Source organism: Anabrus simplex, chromosome 1, assembly GCF_040414725.1.
Source record: "Anabrus simplex isolate iqAnaSimp1 chromosome 1, ASM4041472v1, whole genome shotgun sequence".
Taxonomy (NCBI): Eukaryota; Metazoa; Arthropoda; class Insecta; order Orthoptera; family Tettigoniidae; genus Anabrus; species Anabrus simplex.
This window is the reverse complement of record NC_090265.1, coordinates 413,961,480-413,986,376: the sequence shown is the minus strand read 5'-3', so window position 1 is coordinate 413,986,376 and position 24,897 is coordinate 413,961,480. Positions and strand designations below refer to the sequence as shown.

Below are 24,897 nucleotides of genomic sequence, written 5' to 3'. Positions count from 1 at the left end.
AGGCCTATATCACACACAGACGAAGTGGATAGATTACACTGTGCGGCAGGTGAGTGATACTTTTCAAAGGTATCTGCAAAACTGTCCAAGATGCTCCTCTTGTCCTGTAATTCTTTCCCGTCCTGAAGCATAGTAGATGGCAGGTGAGATGACCTCCATTTGTTGTTTACAAAATTCCAGAAACACTTCGGGTTGGCAGCTAATTTCAATTCCATCGAAGTTATATAGTTTCTGTATTTTTTGAGCCGAAGACGCTTAAATTCACCACGTATGGTCGAAAATTGCACATAATCACTATTATGACCCTTTTTTTTAACTTCCTTCTTGCCCTCTCCTTTTCTTTTAATTTATCTATTACCTGAGTCGTACCAGCATGGATACTTCCGCGTGCTAACTATCCGGGACGGTACAGTGTCTTTTATTACAGCGCGAAGGAAGTCTTAGAAAAGGGTTAACGCCTCGTCGACAGAGGGAGAGTCCTCGGTTAAATTCCAGGGACACACGAAAGGAGATCTCTCATTTAAGGAAAATCTGCCTTAGACCATGCAAACATTAACTTCCTCTGCGGTATGGGGCGCATAACTCGCGGTAAAGATAGAGTGAATTCTTCAGCTTGATGGTCGGATGTAATTACCTTTTCCATCTCAAAGCAGTCCAAGTGCCCACAGTATTGATCCGATATTAGAACAAGGTCCAGGAAGTTCTCGTTTCTTGTTGGGAAGTGACACATTTGCTTGAGTCCGAATTCACTGACGATTTCAAGAAGTAAGAAGACTTCTGCACATCTTTGTTTTATAACGGGACAAGGATTCCAAGCCAAATGCCTGATGTTAAAGTCTCCGCAAACTAAAAGGATATCCTGCGGGTTTAAAACAGCTGTGACGTTGGTCAGTGTTGCTCGAAGATTACTCATCCTAGCAGTCACTTCGTCCGGTGGCAGGTAGCACCACACTACAAACACAGACCTCCCTGATGTTGGGGTGGCCTTGACCACGAGACACTCCCAGTCTCCCGCCAGCTCTGGCCGGGAAACTGGCCTTAGAGCAGATTTCACTGCAACCATAATCCCTCCCCCTTTCACTTTGCTACTATGGACCTGATGTCTGTCTTGATGAAACACACATTAATCAGTGGACAACAGTTCATTATCACCAACAGAATCATTTAACCAACTTTCAACTATACAAATATAGAGGACAACATGTCGTCCGGGAGTAGTCGTGTGTCGGTATCGCTCTGTGTCTTTTGTATATTAGAAGTGTTCAAATGTAGTATCACGTCCGTTCAAGTTTGCCTCTGGGATGAGAACTGAAAGCGAGGTTAAAATCCGTCAAAGAATTACACGTGCTCCCTACATTTTGGTAGAAGAAATTCATACCACTGTCATGCTGGGGTCCTGGGTTCAGATGTATGTCACCAGACAAAGCCAATAGAAGCACACAAATCGCTGAACCAGATATCTTTGGGCTAGAGTTCGTCTGTTGTTTTCTCGCAGACAGACCGCCTGGCTGTGACGTCACCAAATACATAGTTCCATTTAAAGCCAGCACGTGGGCTGAAATACGAAGCTCTGAACCATTCACAAAAGCGTTTTCCCAATGGTTTTCATATTTCATGTCGAAGTCTAGCACATTCTCATTCCGGAGGCAAACTCAAACAGACATGATACTACATTTGAACACTTCTAATATACAAAAGACACGGAGCGATACCGACACACGACTACTCCCGGTCGCCATGTTGTCCTCTATATTGTTTGCTAGTAGAATGAGGTCATCGGCAAAGGCTAGGCATGGGACAATGAGGTTGTCTCTCTTGTACCCAAGCTTCAGTCCATCTCCCAGTGGTAGCATCGTTCTCCATTCCCAATAGATCTTTTCCAGGACACGGTTGAAGAGAATGCAGGAGAGACCTTGTCTAACTCCTGTTCTGATTGGAAAGCTTTCAGATAGTTCACCTCTGAACCTGACCTTGAACGTAGTGTTCCTCAGAGTGGCTTGAACTAATTGTAGGGTCATCCCATCCAGACCAAGTTCCAATAGTATGGAGAAATGGGGTGTCTCTGTCTACAGAGTCATAAGCTTTCTGAAAATCTACTAGGACCATCACCTGGGGATGTCCACCTCGGCTTTTGTAATTGAGAACTGTCTTAAGATTGTGTATCTGTTCTGGACAAGATCTAGTCTTACGGAAACCAGCTTGGTATTCACGTAATTGTGAGTCTAGCTCTGTGGTGATTCTATTGAGCAGGGCTACAGAGAGGATCTTGTTGGTAATTTGTAACAAGGAAATACCTCTATAATTGTTGAGGTCTGTCTTACTTCCCTTCTTGTGGAGGGGATGAATCACAGCAGACGTCCATCCTTCGGGTAGGGCCTCTGTTGTCCATATGTCCTTTAAGATTTGATGGATGCTCTGCAAAGACTTGTCATCTGCATGTTTCCACATCTTGGCAACTATGCTGTCTTCACTTGAAGCCTTGTTGTTTCTGAGACCACCGATGATGTCCATTATTTCTTCTCTCATAGGTGGTTGAGAATCAGGGTTCCTGTGTGAAGGCTCGTGGAAATTAAGCTTTTCTTTAGGTTCCTCCACGTTCAGTAGCTTCTGGAAATAATCTGCAAGAGCATTAGTGCTGTCTTTATTGTTCAATTGAAGTTTTCCATCTGGCCCGTGGAGGATGAGGGTAGGAGCTGTGTACTGGGTTGTTTGCTTCTTAAAGTCCTTCGTACAGGTCTCTTGAGTTGTTTCTCTGAAAATTATTTTCAGCCTGTTGCATTAGGCTCCTGAGGTAATTTCTCTTGGTTCTGCGGGTGGTGTTAGCTGTAGCTTTTCTTTGCGTGAGGAAGGCTTCATAATTGGCTTCAATTTTATGTTGGTTCCACCTAGTTCAGGCTTTATGCCTTTCTTCTATAACCTCATAACACTTTGCACTCCACCATGGGTGTTTGCCTTTGATTGATGAGGCAGGGATAGTTTCCTGAGCAACATACAGCAAGGCCTTTTGTAAGGCAGGCCATCCTTCCTTCTCTGTATTCTTCCTGAGGGTATCCTGAAAATCAGAATCCTCATTGTGCAGTCGCAGAGTGTTGAACCTGGATCTCTTATGACTACTTGGCAGATTTGGTGTTTTCCTTAAGGGTTGCATATTAATCATCATCGTTGTTGTTGTTGTTGTTAGAATATTTGTTACAGAATATCCCTTCTGTTACATGATGATGAAAGCTTAAATTCATTTAGCAAGTTGTATTCAACCTTCCCTTTTCAGTGCTGAAGTATGATGCGTTTTGTAACATAGCTAAGAAACTTTTCCTGAACTTCTTCAGTCTTATTTATATGGGACTGATAATGAAGTATCCACACAACACATGCTTATTCAAGTTTAATATGCACAAATGTATTATAGAGCGTTATTAATGTACTAACATTTTTTAGTTCCCTCAAATTCCGAACCACAAAACCTAAGGATCTGTAGGCTTCATTCGAAATTTTTTTCAGTGTGCCCTCTGAAGGACAGTGTACTATCCATTAAAATTCTCAATTCTTTTTTCTAATTTAGACCTTCCCACTATAAATTTACTTGGGAGGAGCCTTTCCAAAATTTAACGAGATCCGAGGAAATATAACCTAAACCTCTGAAATCAGTGACGCACTCTGCCATATCTCGAATAGTATTACATTCTTACTTAATTTCAGTATATAGCGTTAAAATTGTGATAGTTTTCTTCAGCCTTTATTTCTAATGAGTTAAAAATTCCTGTTGGCCATGTTATTTACGCATTTATTACAAAAACATATTCTCTTTAATTTCAAATTTTCAGCTCTGACATCGCCTTCGAGTGACAATGATAGAGCTCACTAGTGCACATAGCGAGAAAAGGATACCGAAGATGATCGAACGCATTCTGTGGCAAACATTTCAGTTGTATTATTCAAACCTTAGAGCATTAATCCTCATAGAGTGCGCATAGCGCCACCTCGTCCATGTTGCGGCGTGAAGCCAACATCACTTACCAGCTGATTGGGGGTTTGTTCGAAGTAGGTTCTGAGAGGAGAATTGTCAAACAGTGACATTCAAAAAGGCCACAAAATCTGAATATGAGGGGTACCCTGCTTGGTTGTTATGGTTAAGCGTAAATAAACCGTGGACATAAATGGGTAATTATGACAGAAATCCTTAAAACCGAAAAAGACTACAATAGGATACAACCTCATTATGATCGTATTTTTACAAGTATTACATCCCCGTGAGTAACACTATAATTGTTTAATGTTAATTATTTATTATAATGTAAGGGACATATGATATCATTTTTTCCAATTACCGCATCATAATGGGATTAATAGCTGAAAGGTAACCTTTGAAAGTTGTCCATAAGGAAGTGTGGCCTAATTTTAAATATTAATGTGTGTGGCATCTACAATAAACACACCATAACTTTCACAAACAGCTGTAAAATACTGTATTTACCGTGCTTGGTGTACTTTTGACTGAAATAGGCCTACAACAAACCAGTGCCCAAGCACAAGATACGAAGGGTGACACATAGCCTACAAGACCATTATGGAAAGAAAAGAACATGAGATTCATACTTCATTGAACCATACACCACCAACAGATGACAACAAAAATGGACTCTCAAAGGCAAAAGATAAACAGGTAACAAGAAATTTTCACTTATCATAAGTTGGAAAAATTCACAATACAGTAGGGTCAGCTGCAGATCAATTGGCACTGGTTGTAGTACCTATCTGTATATGAAGCAGGGGTATTTTATGACATACTGCTTCAATAACAAAATAATAATAATAATAAATAATAATAATAAAGAGACAGATAAAAAGCAACACAGGTAAAATTTCACTCCACTGCCACCTACTAAATTAGGCTTAGTTTAAAGCCCAACACAAACTAATGCATATGGCACATTTGAAGTAGGCCTACAAAGAGGTAACATCCTGCAGCATTCAGTAATGTTGTTCCCCAAGTACAGAAACAAGACATGCCAATATAAAAGTAATTTAAGAATATAAAAATCAACCTGGCTGATAGAATGATTAGAGGGAGTATGCCTAAAGTAGAACAGTAATACAAATCAGTGAAACTAACATACCTCTCTGGCAACCTCTCACATAAGCAACCTGGGTCTATATAAATATTCCATTCTCAGGAAACATAGAAATCCTCATATATGCCTACACACTGAAACACATTTATATAGCAAATATAATATTTGTATTATGAAGCAGCCTGGTTCTTAAATAGAACAGTCTTTGTGTGAAAGCTTCATACCCTCACACTGTGAAGTGTTTCTGTTTCAAGCAGTGGCATATCCTGGATTCCCCACGGAGGCATGCAACAAGTAACCATTCAGTAGCACAATGTATTAAATAAATTCCAATTGTACTCGCCCTAACTACATGTAGGTGAACTCGACCCTGATATTCTTTTGCAGAATTCCTTGGTGACGTCACTTTAGAACTACTCACGTGCTTTCATCTCAACAACAAGATACTTCCCTATAGACATCGTTCCTAATGCATAGAAACGACTCTAACTTTGAGAATTGTGGCAAAAGATTTTATTCATTTTAGGGCCAAGAAAGAGCTTTCTACAGATGATGACGTAGCGGGAATAGTTGTAACCAATGCACACAATTTATAAAGCTCAGAAAGACCATTATGGAAGACCACTTGTCAAGGAATTTCTGGATTTGAGCCACAGTCTTATCTTTGAAGTGTTCAGAAGTGAACACTGCCATTAATTCAGATTTATGTAGTACTATACCAGAATATTTTCCATAGACTTCAATCAATTTACTAAGCTGCTCTTTAGAAAAATTGCCAGAAAAAAAAATGAAAATTTCTTACAAACATACATTTCTGTGAAGGACAAATGTTGCTATGAACAGAAGCAACATTTTATCTGTGCTAGAACAATATCATGTATTTCCAGGCAAACCTTACTATGCACATCTTTAACCAGAAATGAAGTTTTCTTCTTTTCGTTGGTGAATCAAATTTGTCTTCTGTTCTGTTCCAGACTACAAATCCACTGTTTCACATTATTGATACTTTGGTTTCTAAGGAATTCACCTCTCTGGTGCAAAATGCAATATCTAGGGTCTTAGATTGAAGGCTGTTATATGTAATATCAATCAGTGAAATTCCGTTAACTTCACAAGAAACCCATTTGCCTCATTGATTGTAATGTTGCCCCAGTTCAGTTCTCAGATTCCTCCAAAATACTTTCGTATAGCTCGTGGAGAGGAACATGATATTCCACGACGGTCTGTACTAACCGCCTTGTATTGAGGACACTGTCCAGCAGGTTAGTTCTCTTGGAAGAAATGCTAAAAAATAACGCAAATCCGCTCATCGTTGCGAAGAATCGAAGACATTCTTTCGTGCATGACACGGCTTGTGTGTGTAGCAGTGGGTGAATACAGCCTCAGGAACCACTTCTTTTAATTTAGCTTGGACACCGTTCAGTTGACCTGCAAGCACCGCTGCTCAATCGAAAGTCTGCGCAACTACTTTTTCATGGCTGTCAAATTGATCCAGACAATCGCAAGTCTCATTAATGCATTCGCTGTCCTCTCAGAACTCGCATTATAAAAAACAACAAATCTTTCAACAACACCATTATGAACGTGTCTGGGGACGAAAGACAACTATAAAAAGTTCGAAACATCGAAAGTCTCATCGATCATAATTCTTACGGATTTAGCTTCCCGAACCTGGATCTTAATTTCAGCGTTAATTTTGATGCAGATTCTTTGAATTAAATCTTTCTGTTTGAGTGGAGAAAGTGCTGTAAATACCCTCGCTGTTATGAAGTGACTGTCTAACTGTTCATCAAACTCTGCTAACAATTTAATTAGTTCAATTTAATTTCCTCTATCGTTGGGCTCACTAGCCTCATGGTGCCCATGGGATGGTAACTTTTGCTTTCCCAAAAAGCATGTCACTGCAGTCAGCTGTTTCAGAATTTCCAGATTTTTCTGAACGGCTTTGTTGTGCCTTGGAACATCTTCCGGCTTCTGCTTATCCTATGGTAAATCTATCCTAATTTTACCAAAGATACCTAACTAAAGATATCCATGCGTGGATATGACAATCTAATTTCTCGTGCTTCGGAATAGCAGTGTGCAGATCTACATATCCAATTTTCTTGCTGTTCCAAGGGGAATTTTCACTAATAAACAATAAGCAAGGCCAACATAATAATTTGTTTAGTGACTCAGACCCGCAGAACCAAAAAGTTTTCCTGTAAATTTCTGGACTGAACGTGCAAACACAATTTTTTTTGCTGGGCTGAGTGGCTCAGATGGTTGAGGCGCTGGCTTATTGACCCCAACTTGGCAGGTTTGATCCTGGCTCAGTCCAGTGGTATTTGAAGGTGCTAAAATGTGTCAGCCTTGTGTCGGTAGATTTACCGGCACGTAAAAATAACTCCTGCGGGACAAAAGTCTGGGAACTAGGCGTCTCCGAAACCATAAAAGTAGTTAGTGGGACGTAAAAACAATAACTTTTTTTTTTTAATTTGCAGCTGCAACTATTTAAAAGCCCGCCTCCGTAACAACGGTTAGCACTATTAGCTGCCATCCTCGATGGCCTGGGTTCGATTCCCGGTACTGCCAGAAATTTAAGATTGGCAGGAGGGCTGACACGTGGTTGAATTGGTACATGCAGCTCACCTGCATTGGGGTTGTGCCTAAAAAGAGCTGTTACACCTCAGGATGAGGACACGAGTTTATTTACTTACTATTTGAATGAACTGGTTTTAAATGGCTTTTCAAACAGATTTGCAGTTATATCAGTCTTACACTCGTCCATCGTTTAGACCATGTGGGCACAAAACAAAATAAAATGTCGAACACGAGGAATAGCACAGAAACAAAACACAGAAAGTTACACTCGTCCATCGTTTAGACCATGTGGGCATAAAACAAAATAAAATGTCGAACACGAGGAATAGCACAGAAACAAAACACAGAAAGAATAAACAACCTAGTCAGCCACTACTCCAGCACTGGAGGTAAATCACACCAATGGCATTGGTCACTTTCATCACGTTGGGTTCTCGCTAAAGGGTAATCTGTGCTTCCCGCTCGATATTGCCTTCGACATTCCGAGTTTCTCCAAGTTGCCAACAGTTGGCAGAGGGTAGGTAGCACGTGAATGGTGACAATGATTCAAGTGCAGTGACATCATGCGGAGGGTTTCAGAACTATGTCTGCCACCGAATGCAATTTTAAGATTGAATGCCTTACGTCCTTAACTACTCCATTTGCTCTCTTTTTCTTATTTATTTATTTATTTATTTATTTATTTATTTATTTATTTATTTATTTATTTATTTATTTATTTTATTAAACGAAACAGCGAGAAGCCGAATTACAATGGATTTTATGGCGAGACTATACCAGCGCCACACGTAGTCAAGCAATAGAACTATTGCAGTTGCGTGGAACTTTTGAAGTTCTGAGAGATAACATCAACAATAATAGACTTGAAACAACCTAAAATCAAACTTCAGTCAGTTACTTGCATTATCATAATGCATGCAATGAATGCCTTGCATACAAGGAAAATATGCCCCTGGTTTCAAGCCGTGCTTTATGGTTGAATCTCACTTTAAAATATTCCATCAAAACTGTCTGCTTCAACTGATGAATATGGTTGTCAAAGAGTGGAGAATCTATGCTCCTGAAGTTCATCAAACACTTCTCTCTTAGCATGATTCAGCACTGCCATTACAAGTACATTTAAAGGGTCCTTCGTTCTTGTCATTTTGTGTTGGAATTGTTGCATCATTTTATAACCTTCCCTGCAGAGGTAAACCACATCTAATGACGGAATAAAAAGGCCACATCAGTTTTTTTTCTCTTCAGGAGTGCTGAATGTGAAACTGCTGTTTGGAGAACCGCCTTGCAAACATCACATTTAACCACTTTGTGAAATCTTTTCACAACAAAATCTGCTGTATATTCTAGTACATCCTCAGTGTACAATGTCAAGTTGGCTGGCTGTGGAATGTCTTTGTCACAATATGTCAGTGCACTTGCAACACTTTCACTGAATGTTTGTGTGGTCAGCTTTACTTTCATTGGTTCCTTCTCCCAGTGAATGTGTATTTTGGTAAGTTTTGTCCTGAGATGAAGACCCTCTCTACAAGTTTCTCAAGCTCTTCCAAGTACCTCCAGTCTAGGACATTATCACCCCTGGCAAAAGTTCTCTTAGCCCTTACAGTATTCCTCACTAATTTTATACTGTGACAAGCATCTAGAAGAATAAACACTTTTAACATCATTTGAGGGATTTTCAAACCAGTTCACCATATTATTTTCATCGAAAGAAGCTCCCAGACAATGGGCCATGGATAAATTAGAAGCAGCACCATCAAAAGTAAGTGACACTACAATTACATTTAGGTCACTTAAAAATTTAAGGCACTCAGTCACTAAGTTTGCTCTATCCGAGCCACTTAAACCATTAATAAAAAATTAACCCACTGGAATTTTCCACTGTCTGTTTTGTGAGACCACCATAAACACTATAGCCTCCTTGGCTTTGGGTAGATGCTGATCCTCAATTTCAGTACCATAATTCACATAACCAACAAAGTATTTTCCATCAAATTCAGTGTGTTTTCTGATGCACATTTTATCCATCATCAGTGCACACACGAGGGCTTTCCATTGATAGCCATCACTTTCCCTTCCGAAATGAGAACAGTTGCGGACTCTGAACTGAATATTGGCTTACCATTCACTGACTATACCACTTCTGCAGTGTACTTTGATGGTGCGAACCATGAGGAAATACTTCCCTCAAGTAGCTGTATGCACGACTTGAATAGAAATTCAATGTAAGGGCAAAGCTGCGTAGTTCAGGAGGATACTCTGCTCTTGTATCACCGTCCTTTGTTCGCATGAGAAGTTGGACAGCAGTAGGAGAAAGACATTTCTGGAACAATGGAAGTTTTCCACAAATCAGTTTATGGTATTCCATTATTCTTGAAATATTTTTTTAACAGAGATTGTGATACAATTCGAACAAATTACAGACTTCTAAAGGCTCCATTTATTATGTCTGTCTGTCTGTCTGTCTGTCTGTCTGTCTGTCTGTCTGTCTGTCTGTCTGTCTGTCTGTCTGTCTGTCTGTCTGTCTGTCTGTCTGTCTGTCTGTCTGTCTGTCTGTCTGTCTGTCTGTCTGTCAGGTCATCAGCCTAGAGACTGGTTGGATACTCAAATACCACCACCAAAGACTATGCGGTTATAGGGAAACCGAAAAAATTATTTAATCTGTTGTTTTCGTACCTCAAGCGTGTAACATACCTGCCAACTTTCCCGATTTAGGCGGGAGACTCCCGATTTTTGACAGTTTTTCCCGCCTCCCGATTATTCTAATATTTCTCCCGATTTTAGCTTATTTTAGTGAACTTTAAACATTTGTTTTCAAATCCCACCATTTCAGCTTTGTATGCAAGTGGCCGAAATCCCTTCGCTCATTGGCCTCTTTGAAATGAAAAATATCGACGTTTATTAATACGAGAAATGCGCACGAATGTGCGATGTTTATTGAAACCTGTGTATCGAGACACGTATATCGACTGTCAATCTCTCGTTCTCGCGTGCTATATTCATGTTCGTTCGCATCAGTCTAGTCGAATCTAGAGACTAGTCGCTAGATTTGGAATCCTTTTTTTAGTAATTTAGGACAGAAGTTCGAAGATAGCGACTAATTACTTTTCTAGAGATTTTAGGAGCCAATTGGAGACAATTCTGGCGAGTTTTAATTTATTACTTGAGAAAAATAGCATTGCACTTCTCATAATCGTGCGGGCGCGAGATGCAGTATATTAATCTATGCATTTTCTAAGTAATGGCATCTAAGTGCAGGACTGATTCACACGTGTGGAGCATGAGTTCATACTATTTTCGGAAGACTTATCAGAGACCGATTATCTCACTCAGCATACTTCCTGTGAGCCTCATGTAACAACAGTCGTGTTTTGAGACAATAAGTGTTATAATATACGGTACCACAGTTCTCCTGTATTGCGCAAGACATGCAGAATAAGCAGATTTGAGCAACTGTATCTCCTGATTCCTCCCGATTTTTACTGATTTTCATATCTAAATTTCCTGATTTTTGGTTTTATATAGATGGCAGGTATGGTGTAAGCAGCATCTTCAGTTATCATTTTCTCCTTCAGATGGTTTATTAAGGCTTTTCCACTCTGCAACTGTTTAATAGCTCACCGATACTTCTGTCTTTCCAAATTTAGCTTCTTATAGGATTTATTAATAACTTCCATGGAAACCTGCATGAAGGCCTGGGCTTTCCTTGGTGACTACCATTTCCTCAATGTAATCACCAGCATAAAAGTTCCTCAACTCCTTTGTTTTAGGAAGAGACTTGTTTTCCTCTTCCTAAGGAGCACTGAAGAAATATGAAAATTATAAGGGTCAACAACAAAAATGTCTTGCTACGTGTAATGTAAGAGTAAAATAATATGCTGCAATAAATGTTGCAGTTGAACAGTATGTTAAATGTCTTAATCACAGATATTTCACACAAGGATGACAGGCCACATTCCTGTATAAATCTATAGAAAATAATAAATTAAAAAAAAAAAATTCTGCTCACTCATAACTTGTTGATGCAACAGGATCCATTTGAAGCTTCCTCTTCACAGGAGGTTTTCTCTTCTCAGCTGGTGGAAGGTGGAGTGGAAAATTAAAAATTATTGGTACTGCATTTGGTTTCAATTTAACTCCACATCAAATACTTCATTATCAAAACATTCCGGTGAAAAATGCTTAGACCGGGTGAGTTAACCGTGCGGTTAGGAGTGCGCAGCTGTGAATTCGTATCTGGGAGATAGTGGGTTTGAACCCCACTGTCAGCAGCCCTAAAGATGGTTTTCTGCGGTTTCCCATTTTGACACTAGGCAAATGCTGGGGCTATACCTTAATTAAGGCCATGGCCGCTTCCTTCCCATTCCTAGGCCTTTCCTGTCCCATCGTCTCCATACGACCTATCTGTGTCGGTGCGACGTAAAGCAAATAGGGAAAAACAAAATGCTTAGAGCATAATCTTGAATGCTTTCCAGGCAAGAAATTCTCCCTTCTGAATGCAATTACCCACTGCTTTTTCCTTGTTTGGTCAGCAGGAAAACTGAAATCAGTTAAACCAGAATATTCAAAATTGCAGTACCCAGTAAACTGGAACTGTAACCAATATAATAAATTACACGTAATTGTATGTATTCTTCAGACACCTGACAACGAATTTATGAAACGTAAGTTATAAACCCCTTGCATCATCACAATTTGCGATTGTCTAAGAAACCACAGGTATTTAGGTAATGGTTTACTTACCCGTGAAAAGAAACAGCAGATCCTTTTTTGAAAGTCTCCTATGCAACAGTGCACCATCGCTTCATTAACAGTAGCTAAAAGTCTCTTAATTACGCTGGTCTCTATTCTCACCTATAACACCATGTTCAGAACTCTTGCACTACCCCCCAGTCAGCTGATCAAGATCTTTGCTTCAAGAATGTGACATCAGCCATCTATGGATAAATGAAGATCCAAACAGTGTTACCTAACCTAACTTAACCATACATATGTCATGCAAACAGCGCCAGTAGAGAAATGAAAACCTTCTTGCTATAAATTTACATGGGAATAGCCTTTCTGAAATTTAACCAGACACAAGAAAATATAACCTAAATCTCTGAAATACTGCTGTATCTTGAGATGTATCACATTCTTACTTGATTTCGGTATATAGCATTAAAATTATAGGTTTTCTTCAACCTTTATTTCTAACGAGTTAACAACTGCTATCAGCCACGCTATTTACGCATTTATTACAAAAACATATTCTCTTTAATTTTGAATATTCCTTACAGAACAGCAGGCAACGGGTACTACTAATTGACTCCGTCATTGCCTTCGAATGTCGCCAAGAGAGCTCGGTAGTACACATTGCATCAAAACAATACCGAAGATGATCGACCGCATTCAATATAATCGCTGGAGTGAATAAATATTGATAATGGTAAAAGTAGTGCATGCTTAATCACTCGTAATAACGGATGCAGCAGAGATACAGTTCTTGCTATAATCGAAGGATTATACACAGTTTAATATAGGAATTTTCAAGGGACAGAAAAACCTTTGTTATACTGTAGCATACATCGTGCCATCATGCATATCACACATCCTCATTTTTTATATGGAATGAGGTAGAAATATAAACCCTGCTTTTGTCTTCCATTGGCTTATCTTCATTTGACTGTAAAACTACAAATACACCCTGCACCATGCATGCCTGCTCTCAGCTCAGGGTTGAACCGTCGCCAATAATCTTCCTCTTATCTTACAGTGGGTGATAATATTATTAGGGTCACTTGGTGAAATTTGTGTTTTTCAAACTAGTTAAGACATACAAAACAAAACTAAACTTCAGTCGGGCTGAGTGCCCCGGATGGTTGATGCACTGGGCTTCTGACCTCAATTTGGCAGGTTCGATCCTGGCTCTGTCCGGAGGTATTTGAAGGTGCTCAAGAATATCAGCCTCGTGTTGGTAGATTTACTGGCACATAAAAGAACTCCTGCGGGACAAAGTTCTGGCACCTCGGCATCTCCAAAAACTGTAAAAGGAAGTAGTTAGTGGGACGTAAAGCTGATAGCATTATTTATTAACAAAACTTCACTGATATACACTTAATTAATCTGAAATTGAATTTGACAAATATATTACACTGTGTTCCATTTGAAATATTCATGAATGACTAAGGAAAATCTAATATTTGTAACACATCCCTTTGCAGGATGATTATACTTTTAGCTGTGGGTTTTTTTTTTAGTGCTACTACTGTTTTATTACATATTCATATAGCTGAGTAGTATTTTCACCTACCGAGCTCGATAGCTGCAGTCACTTAAGTGTGGCCAGTATCCAGTATTCGGGAGATAGTAGGTTCGAATCCCACTGTCGGCAGCCCTGAAAATGGTTTTCCGTGGTTTCCCATTTTCACACCAGGCAAATGCTGGGGCTGTACCTTAATTAAGGCCACAGCCGCTTCCTTCCCGCTCCTACCCCTTTCCTGTCCTATCGTCGCCATAAGACCTATCCGTGTCGGTGCGACGTAAAGCAACTAGCAAAAAAAAAAAGTATTTTCACCAGTTTAGAAGGCTGCAATTTGAATCCTGGCCGCAAATCATTGTAGTTTTTAAATGTGAGCAAAATTTACAATTTGACTGAGCTTTGATTTGAGCAACAGTGAGAGAATTTCATTGGTTTCACCTCTGGTTCAGCAAACCTGCAGCCATTATCTAAACATCAAGTACAGTACCATTTAGTTATGTGCCTCCAAAAATAATAAACATAAGATCAGTAAATCCTCAATAGACATGAATCTGTTACAGGCTGGTAATAAGAAATATCACAAATAGATTGAATGTATAAAATCAATAAATGAATATTTAATTAAAAGCAATAATGAAATCAGCTTTTCTCTCTTAGGTCTCGTTCTTTTTCTGTGCCACGGAATAGAGGAGCAAGGTCTCCTCTACCAATTCGGAGTGGGCCGAAACGTCAGCGTGAACGTTCTGGTCCTCCAAGTGATCCAAGACTACCTCCTTCAAGTCCACCACCAGCTGCTCGCAAAGCTATAAAGTCAAAACGCAAGGAAGAAAGGGAGAAGGTATTTAATTTTGTTATTCATTGTAGTGTTGCCAAATATACTGTATATTGCAATTTTCCTTTCCTTCCCTTTGAATCATGTGACCTTACCATGGTGGGGAAGCTTGCACTAACCAGTGAAGCAGATGGCTGAACCGTAGGTGCAACCATATCGGATGGGTATCTGTCGAGAGACCAGACTCACGAATGGTTCATCGAGAGGAGGGTAGCAGCCTTTCAGAAGTTGCAAGAACGGAAGTTTGGATGATAGACTGCTGATAACGCCTTTAAAATAATATTCAGCATAGTTTAGCTGTGTTGATATTGCTACACGACTGAAAGCAACGGCTAACTACAACTGTATCTAACTCTAGAGGACAAGCAACTCTCTCTGTATGAATGAATAAATGATTGATGTACTGATGGCTTCCTTCAGGATAAAATATTTTGGAGGTAAAATAGTTCCCCATTCAGATCTCCGGGTGGAGACTGCACATGAGGGGGCAATCGTTAGGAAGATGAACACTAAAATTCTGCGATAATTGCAATATAAATGGTCCGTTATTGGAAATTATAAATTATCCAGGTAACTCATTCTTGGTTGCTTGGCATTTTTCCCTAGTGTGCCAATTTGGACTCATCAGTTGGTAACTAACACGCCTACCAAGTCAAATTGCTAGTGCATATAAGTGAAGCTTCTTGGAACCACAGGGAGTGCCAGTGTACTATGAGAGACTTGGTCTTTTTATAAAAATTGATGTCTGCTAGGCCATCAGATGATATACAGTAGATATTGATTCCCATAGGGAACCTGAAATATTTGTCCTGAATGAGTAAATTCATAATTCCAATATTAATGGTCCATTATTGGAAATTATAAATTTTCCAACTAATTCATTCTTGGTTGCCAGCGTTTCACAGTCTCTCATAGTGCATTGACATGGCTGATGGTTTCACTCAACCTACACAGTACCTTCCATTGCACTAGCCTTGCGTCTTAGTAGGTGTGTTAATTATCAACTGATGAGCTCAAAAAGGCACACTGGAGCGAAACTCTGGCAACGAAGAATGAGTTAGCTGGAAAATTTATAATTTCCGATAATGGACCATTTATATTGGAATTATTTATTTACTCATTCAAGATAATTATTTCAGATTCCCTACGGGAATCAGTGTCTATATTAACATTCTGGGAGTCAGAGCACGGAATGTTAGACGTTCGTGAATCATCGTGGTAGGTTAGAGAATCTGAAAAGGGAAATGCATCGATTAAAATTAGATGTAGTTGGTATAAGAAGTACTTTGGCAGGTAGAGCAGGATTTCCGGTCAGGCAACTACAGAATGATCAACACAAAATCAAACCTCAGAAATGCAGGAGTTGGTTTAATAATTAATAAGAAAATAGGGAAGCGGGTACGCTACTATGGCGGGCATAGTGGACGAATTATTGTCAAGATAGATACCAAAGCAATACCCACAACAATAGTGCAGGTCTATATGCCTACTAGTTTAGCAGATGATGAAGAAATCAAAAGAATATATGAAGAGAGAAGATTTAATAAAATATGTAAAAGGAGACGAGAATATAATAGTGATGGCAGACTGGAATGCAGTTGTAGGCCAAGGAACAGATGGTAATGCCATAGGAGAATTTGGACTGGGATGAAAGAATGAAAGAGGAAGTCGGCTAGTTGAATTCTGCACGGATCATAATTTAGTCCTTGTTAATACTTGGTCCAGACAGCACAAACAGCAGCTTTATACATGGACGAGACCTGAAGACACGAAGGTATCAAATCGATTTCATTATGATTAAGCAGAGATTTAGAAACCAGGTGTTGCTTTGCAAGAAATTCCCAGGAGCAGACGTGGACACTTGACCCCAACTTGGCGGTCTTAAAATGTCATCTGAAGTTGAAGAAATTGGAAAAAGGAAAGAATTCAAGAAGATGGGATCTAGATAAGTTGAAAGAAAAACGTGAGAGATTGTTTCAAGGAACTTCTTGCACAAGTACTAAAGGGAAAGGCTGAAGGAAACAGATGAAGAGTGAACAGTCGTGAAGAATGAGATCAGTAGTGCTGCTGAAGAAAGGTAAGACCAAGTAAGAATCAATGGATAACTAGGGATATATTAGACTCGATTGATGAAAATACCAGAGTGCAAAAAAGTGAGGAGGGTAGAAAAGCATACAGGCGATTAAAGAATGTAGATAGAAAGTGCAGGTCAGCTAAGGAAGAAATGCTGAAAGACAATTCAAGGATATTGAAGGTTGTATGGTTGTAGGCAAAGTAGATGTCACGTACAGGAAAATCAAGGACACCTTTGGAGAAAGGAAAACTAGGTGTATGAATATTAAGAGCTGAGATAGAAAACCACTTCTAGGGAAAGATGATGAGGCAGAAAGATGGCAGGAACATATAAAAAAATTGTATAAGGGAAAGAACTAGAAGATTAGGTTCTGGAACAAGAAGAGGAGGTTGATGCTGATGAAATGAGAGACCCAATTTTGAGGTTAGAATTTCACAGACCTTTGATAGACCTAAATAGGAACAAGGCACCTGGAATTGATGACGTACCCTCAGAATTGCTGACTGTCTTTGAAGAAACCTGAACGGGGAGGTTATTCCATTTAGTGTTTAAGATGTATGATACAGGAATTGTGCCACCCGATTTTCCCAAGAAATCGGGTGCTGACAAGTGTGAAAACTACCGCACCGTTAGTTTAGTATCTCATGGTTGCTGAATTTTAACACTTATTATTTACAGAAGGATGAAAAAACAAGTTTAAAGCTCAGTTGGGAGAAGAAATGTAGGAACACATGAGGCAATCCTGACTTTGTTGATCTTAGAGGATCGAATTAAGAAAGGCAAGTGCACATACATGACATTCTTAGAAAGAAAAGGCATTCAGTAATGTTGATTGAACCAAGCTGTTTGAAATTCTGAAGGTGATGGGATCAGATACCGTGGGAAAAGAATTATGTACAATCTGTACAAAAATCTTTCTGCAGTGATTAGAATTGAAGGCTATGAAAAAGAAATTGCAATCTAGGAAGGAGTGGGGCAAGGCTGCAGTTTGTTCCCTCTCCTTTTCATTATTCATAGAGAACTGGCAGTAAAGGAAATCAAAGAGGAATTTGGGAAAGAAATCACAATCCAAGGAGAGAAAATCAAAATTCTGAGATTTTCTGATGATATTCTAATTTTATCTGAATCAGCAGAAGACATGGAGAAATTGCTGGGTATGGACACAGTCTTGGAGAAGGACTACAAGAGGAAAATAAATAAAGCCAAAACAAAAGTAAGGACTGCAATAGAATGAAGTCAGGTGATGGTGGAAATATTACATTAGAACATTCACTCCAATTACTCTGTGTGCTTAAACTTGGAGATCTGACTGCCCAAACTTTAATTGGGAAGAAGCTCTCAGTGAGGTCCTTAAGCCACTGGAAAACTTCAGAAAGGTTCATCATTAGTCAAAACAAAAGGAGGGCAATAACTTTGGTAAGAGAAGTTTTTTTATCGGAGTGACGTAAATGAATCAAAATCTGCAACTCAGAAGAACAAAGTCGTTACATCTATCCAGTTCCTATACATAAACAAAATGCTGTAAAACCTGTAAAACTTAAAGATGTTGACAATTTGTTGAAAAGTCATTATGGTGAAGATAGGAAAAACTTGAATGAGCATTGTTTGTATGTAGAACTTATGAATATCCTCCTGCAAATGATATTGAAGCTGACGAACAGTGTGAACATCCGGAAGACTGTTTTGAAAATGGTGAACTGAGAGTCTAGATTTATCCATACCTTTTGCATAAATCAATCAACCATTACTGATCTGCATTTAGGGCAGTGCCTATTCCCCATATGTTGTTTTCCTAGCCTTTTCTGAAATGATTGCAAAGAAATTTGAAATTTATTGAACATCTCCCTTGATAAGTTATTCCAATCCTTAACTCCCGTTCCTATAAACGGATATTTGCCCCAATTTGTCCTCTTGAATTCCAACTTTATCTTCATATTGTGATCTTTCCTACTTTTAAAGACACCACACAAACTTATTCCTCTACTGATGTCATTCCACGCTATCTCACCACTGACAGCTTGGTACATACCACTTAGGATATAGATGTTGATTCCCATAGGGAACATGAAATATTTGTCCTGAATGAGTAAATTTATAATACCAATATAATACCACTCCTTTACTCAAATCATTTATATATATAATAAAACATAAAGGTCCAATAATACTGCCTTGAGGAATTTTCCTCTTAATTATTACAGGGTCAGATAAAGCTTCACCTACTCTAATTCTCTGAGATCTATTTTTTAGAAATATAGCAACCCATTCAGTCACTCTTTTGTCTAGTCCAATTGCACTCATTTTTGCCAGTAGTCTCCCATGATCCACCCTATCAAATGCTTTAGACAGGTCAATCGCGATACAGTCCATTTGACCTCCAGAATCCAAAATGTCTGCTATATCTTGCTGGGATCCTACAAGTTGAGCTTCAGTGGAATATCCTTTCCTAAAACCTAATTGCCTTCTATCTAACCAATTATTAATTTTCAAACATGTCTAATGTAATCAGAAAGAATGCCTTCCCAAAGCATACATGCAACACATGTCAAACTTACTGGCCTGTAATTTTCAGCTTTATGTTGATCACCCATTCCTTTATACACAGGGGCTACTATAGCAACTCTCCATTCATTTGGTTAGCTCCTTCAACCAAACAGTAATCAAATAAGTACGTCAGATATGGTACTATATCCCAACCCATTGTCTTTATTAGTATATCCCCAGAAATTTTATCAATTATCTTATTGTAAATATCATTGTTATCATATGTAAATTTTAATACTTCTTTAGCATTAGTCACTTCCTCTATCAGGACATTTTCCTTGTAACCAACAATCTTTACAAACTGCTGACTGAATACTTCTGCCTTTTGAAGATCCTCACATACACACACTCCTTGTTCATTGATTATTCCTAGAATGTCCTTCTTGGAACCTGTTTCTGTCTTAAAGTACCTATACATACCCTTCCACTTTTCACCAAAATTTGTGTGACTGCCAGTTATGCTTGCCATCATGTTATCCTTAGCTGCCTTCTTTGCTAGATTCAATTTCCTAGTAAGATCCTTCAATTTATCCTTACTTCCACAGCCATTTCTAACTCTTTTCTTTCTAATCTGCACCTCCTCCTTAGTCTCGTTATTTCTCTTATTATAATGAGGTGGGTCTTTATCATTCCTTACTACCTTTAAAGGTACAAACCTGTTTTCACATTCCTCAACAATGTATTTAAACCCATCCCAGAGTCTGTTTACATTCTTATTTACCGTTTTCCACCGATCATAGTTACTATTTAGAAACTGCCTCATGCCTGCTTCATCAGCCATATGGTACTGCCTAATAGGTAATAATAATAATAACTTAAATGTTTCCACCTTTTCAATACAATATATTCACAAAATTACAAAATTATACGGTACTAGTTTCGACCCATCTAGGGGTCATCATCAGCCGTATTGGAGCAAAGATCATTTGTGGCGAAATCCTAAGATCCTTATCTCCTACCCACCCATCAGGGTCTAGAAATTTCACTCCCAGTTTCCCACATACCCATTCTCATTTAAATCCACAATTACCCTCCAGTCAGTATTTTTAAAATAATATTGTCTTAGGATTTCACCACAAATGATCTTTGCTCCAATACGGCTGATGATGACCCCTAGATGGGTCGAAACTAGTACCGTATAATTTTGTAATTTTGTGAATATATTGTATTGAAAAGGTGGAAACATTTAAGTTATTATTATTATTACTTATATATTGTTCAATACGGACCAAAAACATGAAATTCATAACCATCAATACTGCCTAATAGTCCTACTTTTAAAACCTTCCTTTCTATCACATTTATTTTTAATTACAACAAAAACAGCTTCGTGATCACTAATACCATCTATTCGGTTTCTCTATAGAGCTCATCAGGTTTTATCAGCAGCACGTCCAGGATATTTTTCCCTCTAGTTGCTTCCATCACTTTCTGAATCAGCTATCCTTCCCATATTAGCTTATTGGCCATTTGTTGGTCATGCTTCCTGTCGTTTGCATTTCCTTCCCAATTGACATTTGTAAATTCAGATCTCCCGATACAATCACATTCCTTTCCGTGTCAGCGCTACCCTTTCCCAGTCTGTACACTCCAAAGACATTGCCTATTATCTTTAGGAATGAGCCTTACACCCAGAATTTCATGTGTCTCATCTTTAACTTTTTCGTAGCTTACAAATTCTTTCACCAGAATGAATAATCTGCTTCCCACCATTCCTATCCTATCTCTACGGTACACATTCCAGTTCCATGAGAAAATTTCTGCATCCATTATATCATTTCTCAACCATGATTCAACTCCTATTACAATATCTCTTAAATATATATCTATTAAATTACTTAATTCTATTCCTTTCTTTACAATACTTCTACAGTTCAACACTAACATTTTTATGTCATCCCTACTTGAATTCCAGATCTCTGTACCCTCATCGTCGCTCCCTAGACAACCGTGTTTCCGTAACTGTACCTCCATATTACCCTTCTAAACAAATTTCCTAACTTATATGTACCACTGCGGTTTAAGTGACGCCCATCTGGGCGCAGATCCTTATCTCCTACCCACCCATCAGGGTCTAGAAATTTCACTCCCAGTTTCCCACATACCCATTCTCATTTAAATCCACAATTACCCTCCAGTCGGTATCCCTCCTACACAGTATTCCACTGACAAAAATCTCTGCTTTCTTAAACTTCACCTGTGCTGCATTTACCAGATCCCATACATCCCCAACTATGTCGGTACTTATATTAGCTTGCCTTACGTTGTTGGTACCAATGTGAAACACTACCACTTTCTCCTTCCCCTCCTTCTCTTCTACTTTTCTCAGCATCTGCCTCAACCTAATTGCTGGATAACACTCTACCCTGGTTACCTTTCCTCCACACACTTTCTTCACGTGTCTAACGATGGAATCCCCCATGACCAGAGCCTCAACCCTACCCTCCTCCTTTGATCCCCTCCCCTCCTGGTTAGCCCTATCTTTCCTGATAGCTGCAGAAGCTACTTCCTCCTCCCTTTTCTCCCTCCCATGACCCTGTTCCACTTGTCTTTTCCTATCCTCTACTCTACATTTACTTTTCCTACCTTTTCCCTTCCTCCTACTTCCACACATCTCAGCAACAGTTCCCTGTTCCTCATCTTCCCTCTGTTGCTGTACCTGGAGTGGCTTGTACCGATTTCTCACAGACACCTGTCCTTAATTCTGATCCTGAATAGAGCTCTTAGCCCACAATCTCCTTCCCCTTAGAACATTAGACCCCCTGTCTTCTACAGTTCAGCCCTTTCCTTCCCATGCCTCTTTTACACCTGCTGTAACCTGTACATTTTTTGAGGGAGGCCTACCTTCATTCCTGTCTTCTGTGAGAATCCTAATTATCTCCCTCAAACTCTCTAACTCCTCCCTCATACCCCTCAATGCCTCGCCACAGAACATCAATTAAGATTAGGCAATTCCTGCGACCAACCTGCATCAACCTGGTATCTACAGAGTTCCCTGTACTTGTGGCAAGGTTTATATTGGGCAGACTTCGAGAACGGTATGTACTCGCATCAAAGAACATACCAGATGTATCAGACTCAACCAACCTGATAAATCAGCTGTTGCTGATCATGCCTTAACACCTGGTCATGATGTCTTATTCCAAGAAGTGGATGTTCTTGACCGTATAAAGCAATATCGCCCAAGAATTATCAGGGAGGCGGTTGAAATACGTAAACACCCAGATAATTTCAACCGCGATACAGGCTACAACCTTAGTGAATCATGGCTACCTATTATCAGAACCATTAGAGAGTAATGCTTTACTGTTGCCATTCGTTGTCTGTAGCTGGAGCTAAAATGGTGTCCCGTTTACATCTTAGGGCACCATTTCAAGTTCCTTGTTGCTTTCTCCTAGCAACCTGTTACGCATCGTTTCATTTCTCTGTTGTTTCCTAATGAAGAAAGGCAAGGTTCCTTTCGAAACGCTTTGAGTGTGTTTTATAATTAATTACACGGCATAAGCCCAAAAATATACCTCATGAATGAAACCTAGTATGTTAGTCACTATATGCTAAAATTTAAAATGCTTTCTGTACTGTTCTTGAAACTTCTCCTTTCATTAAGTCCTTATTTGCACCTAAAAAAACCTATTTAAATTTCTAATCTCTAATTCAAATATCTTATTTGTATATTTTATTCTAAAAATTGTCAATTTACTTACTGCTACAGTTCTGAGACCTTTCATATAAATAAAAATTTCTCCCCTTAATCTCGTCCGACCATGCGAGCCATTTTTAATTGTCAAATTCCTTTAAAATAAATAACGTATCCACGACGACACACACGAGATGCTGTCAGTTGGTATAATTATTTTATTTACATGTATTTACAAATTAAACACACTCATAACCTTAATCACTGTTGTCAAAACAATGCACTCATATCACAAACCACCATTATAAACCAACTGACTGTAATTTCAATATGACGACTGCATCCACCGCATGTCACGAAGTCACAAGTATATTCTTGCTACACCATAACTCTACTGAACAATAACTCTCCATTACCGTCAAGACCACTGCCTTATATATGTGCCTGGCCAGGCTTCTAGAAAGCTACATTACAAAATATACCTTCTAGAAAATTCGAGAGTGTCCAGTACATAGAAATAGTGTACAGAATATTCTCAATCAAACTCATCTACCTATTACCATTCTGGAAGTTACAATGTGTTTCATAATTATGGATTACAAAAGAAGGTAAGAATAAATTATGTAATATTAATTTACAGGTATTTACATTTACTGAACTCATGTAAATATTTATGTACAACACATGTTTCATGACATAACCTCACAAACAGTGCGATCATATTGTATGTACATATGATGTAATACTAATACTATATGGAAGTAACCCTTCATAGCCATACATACAAGTAATAATAATAATGATAATTGTAAAATAATAATAATAATTCAAGCTCGATATTTGCATTAGTTACCCATGGGTGAGAGAATATTGTTTTCAAGTTATAATTGTTTATCACACTTGCGTCATAACCATCAAAACCAACATTATAGACATTTTATTTTAACACATTGGGCGCGTGATTTCATTGCTACTGATGGCGCTCGGAGAATCTACGAGCGTATGTTTTCACTGTGACTAGGAAGAGAAGGCGCTCTTCCAGCAAGCTCTTATTTCACCAGGACACTGTCAGATGCTTCTAGTGAGCATACTGTTTACTACTTATGAGCTGAAGTCAAGAGCTCTTCTTTCAAAGCATTGATAACACAGCTGCATTCCGACATAGCCTGTGGCTGCGTCATCGCTCACTCTCAGCTGTGAAACGAGCGGGAAAGTACGTGCGTACAGACGGGAAGAGTGTATGTTTCGGGAGCTTGGCTTATTTGTGTCATTCTTGTGGCTATTATGTCTTATTAGACATTAGCTCCTTTCCCGAGGTCACTCCTATCTAGGAACAGATTTCGAGTGATTTTGTCATTTTTACACTTGAATGACAATCGAACCTATAACAGTGATGCATGGGAATGTTTTAGTAATTATCTGAACGTAGATATTTTTAGGCACATAAAATCGGAAACAAGTCGTTATGCAAGCGATTCAATAAAAAAGAAAAATCGCAGTGAACAGATAAAGCAAAGATCTTTCTTTGGCTCCTGGACTACAGTTACATTGAGGGAAATATATCACTTCTTCGCAATAATCATTCACATGCATTTGGTTGTGAAGCCAAAGCTGACAGATTATTGGGCAAAATCGCCGATTCTTCAAGCTCCTTTCCCGAGGTCACTCCTGTCTAGGAACAGATTTCGAGTGATTTTGTCATTTTTACACTTGAATGACAATCGAACCTATGTTCCAAAAGGTCAACCCAACCATGATCCCCTGCATAAGATTAGACCGATATATGACCATTTCATTAGAAAATGTAAAGAAAATTTCTATCCCACCGAAAATTTGACAGTAGATGAGGGCATATGTCCTTTCCGAGGCCGGGTAGGGTTCAGTGTTTACATAAAGAATAAGCCAAACAAATATGGAATC

General features: G+C 38.9%; 1 protein-coding gene across 4 annotated transcripts in view; it reads left to right on the top strand.

Annotated features, from left to right (window-relative positions):
- The window catches only part of LOC136856876 (serine/arginine repetitive matrix protein 2), a 120,009-nt gene that overhangs the window by 73,038 nt on the left and 22,074 nt on the right, over positions 1-24,897 (top strand). For all 4 annotated transcript variants that reach the window (XM_067135090.2, XM_067135091.2, XM_067135093.2 and 1 more), the window contains one exon: positions 14,548-14,728. In XM_067135090.2, the coding sequence (XP_066991191.1) occupies positions 14,548-14,728 (181 nt within the window). The remainder of the gene's footprint in view (positions 1-14,547; positions 14,729-24,897) is intronic.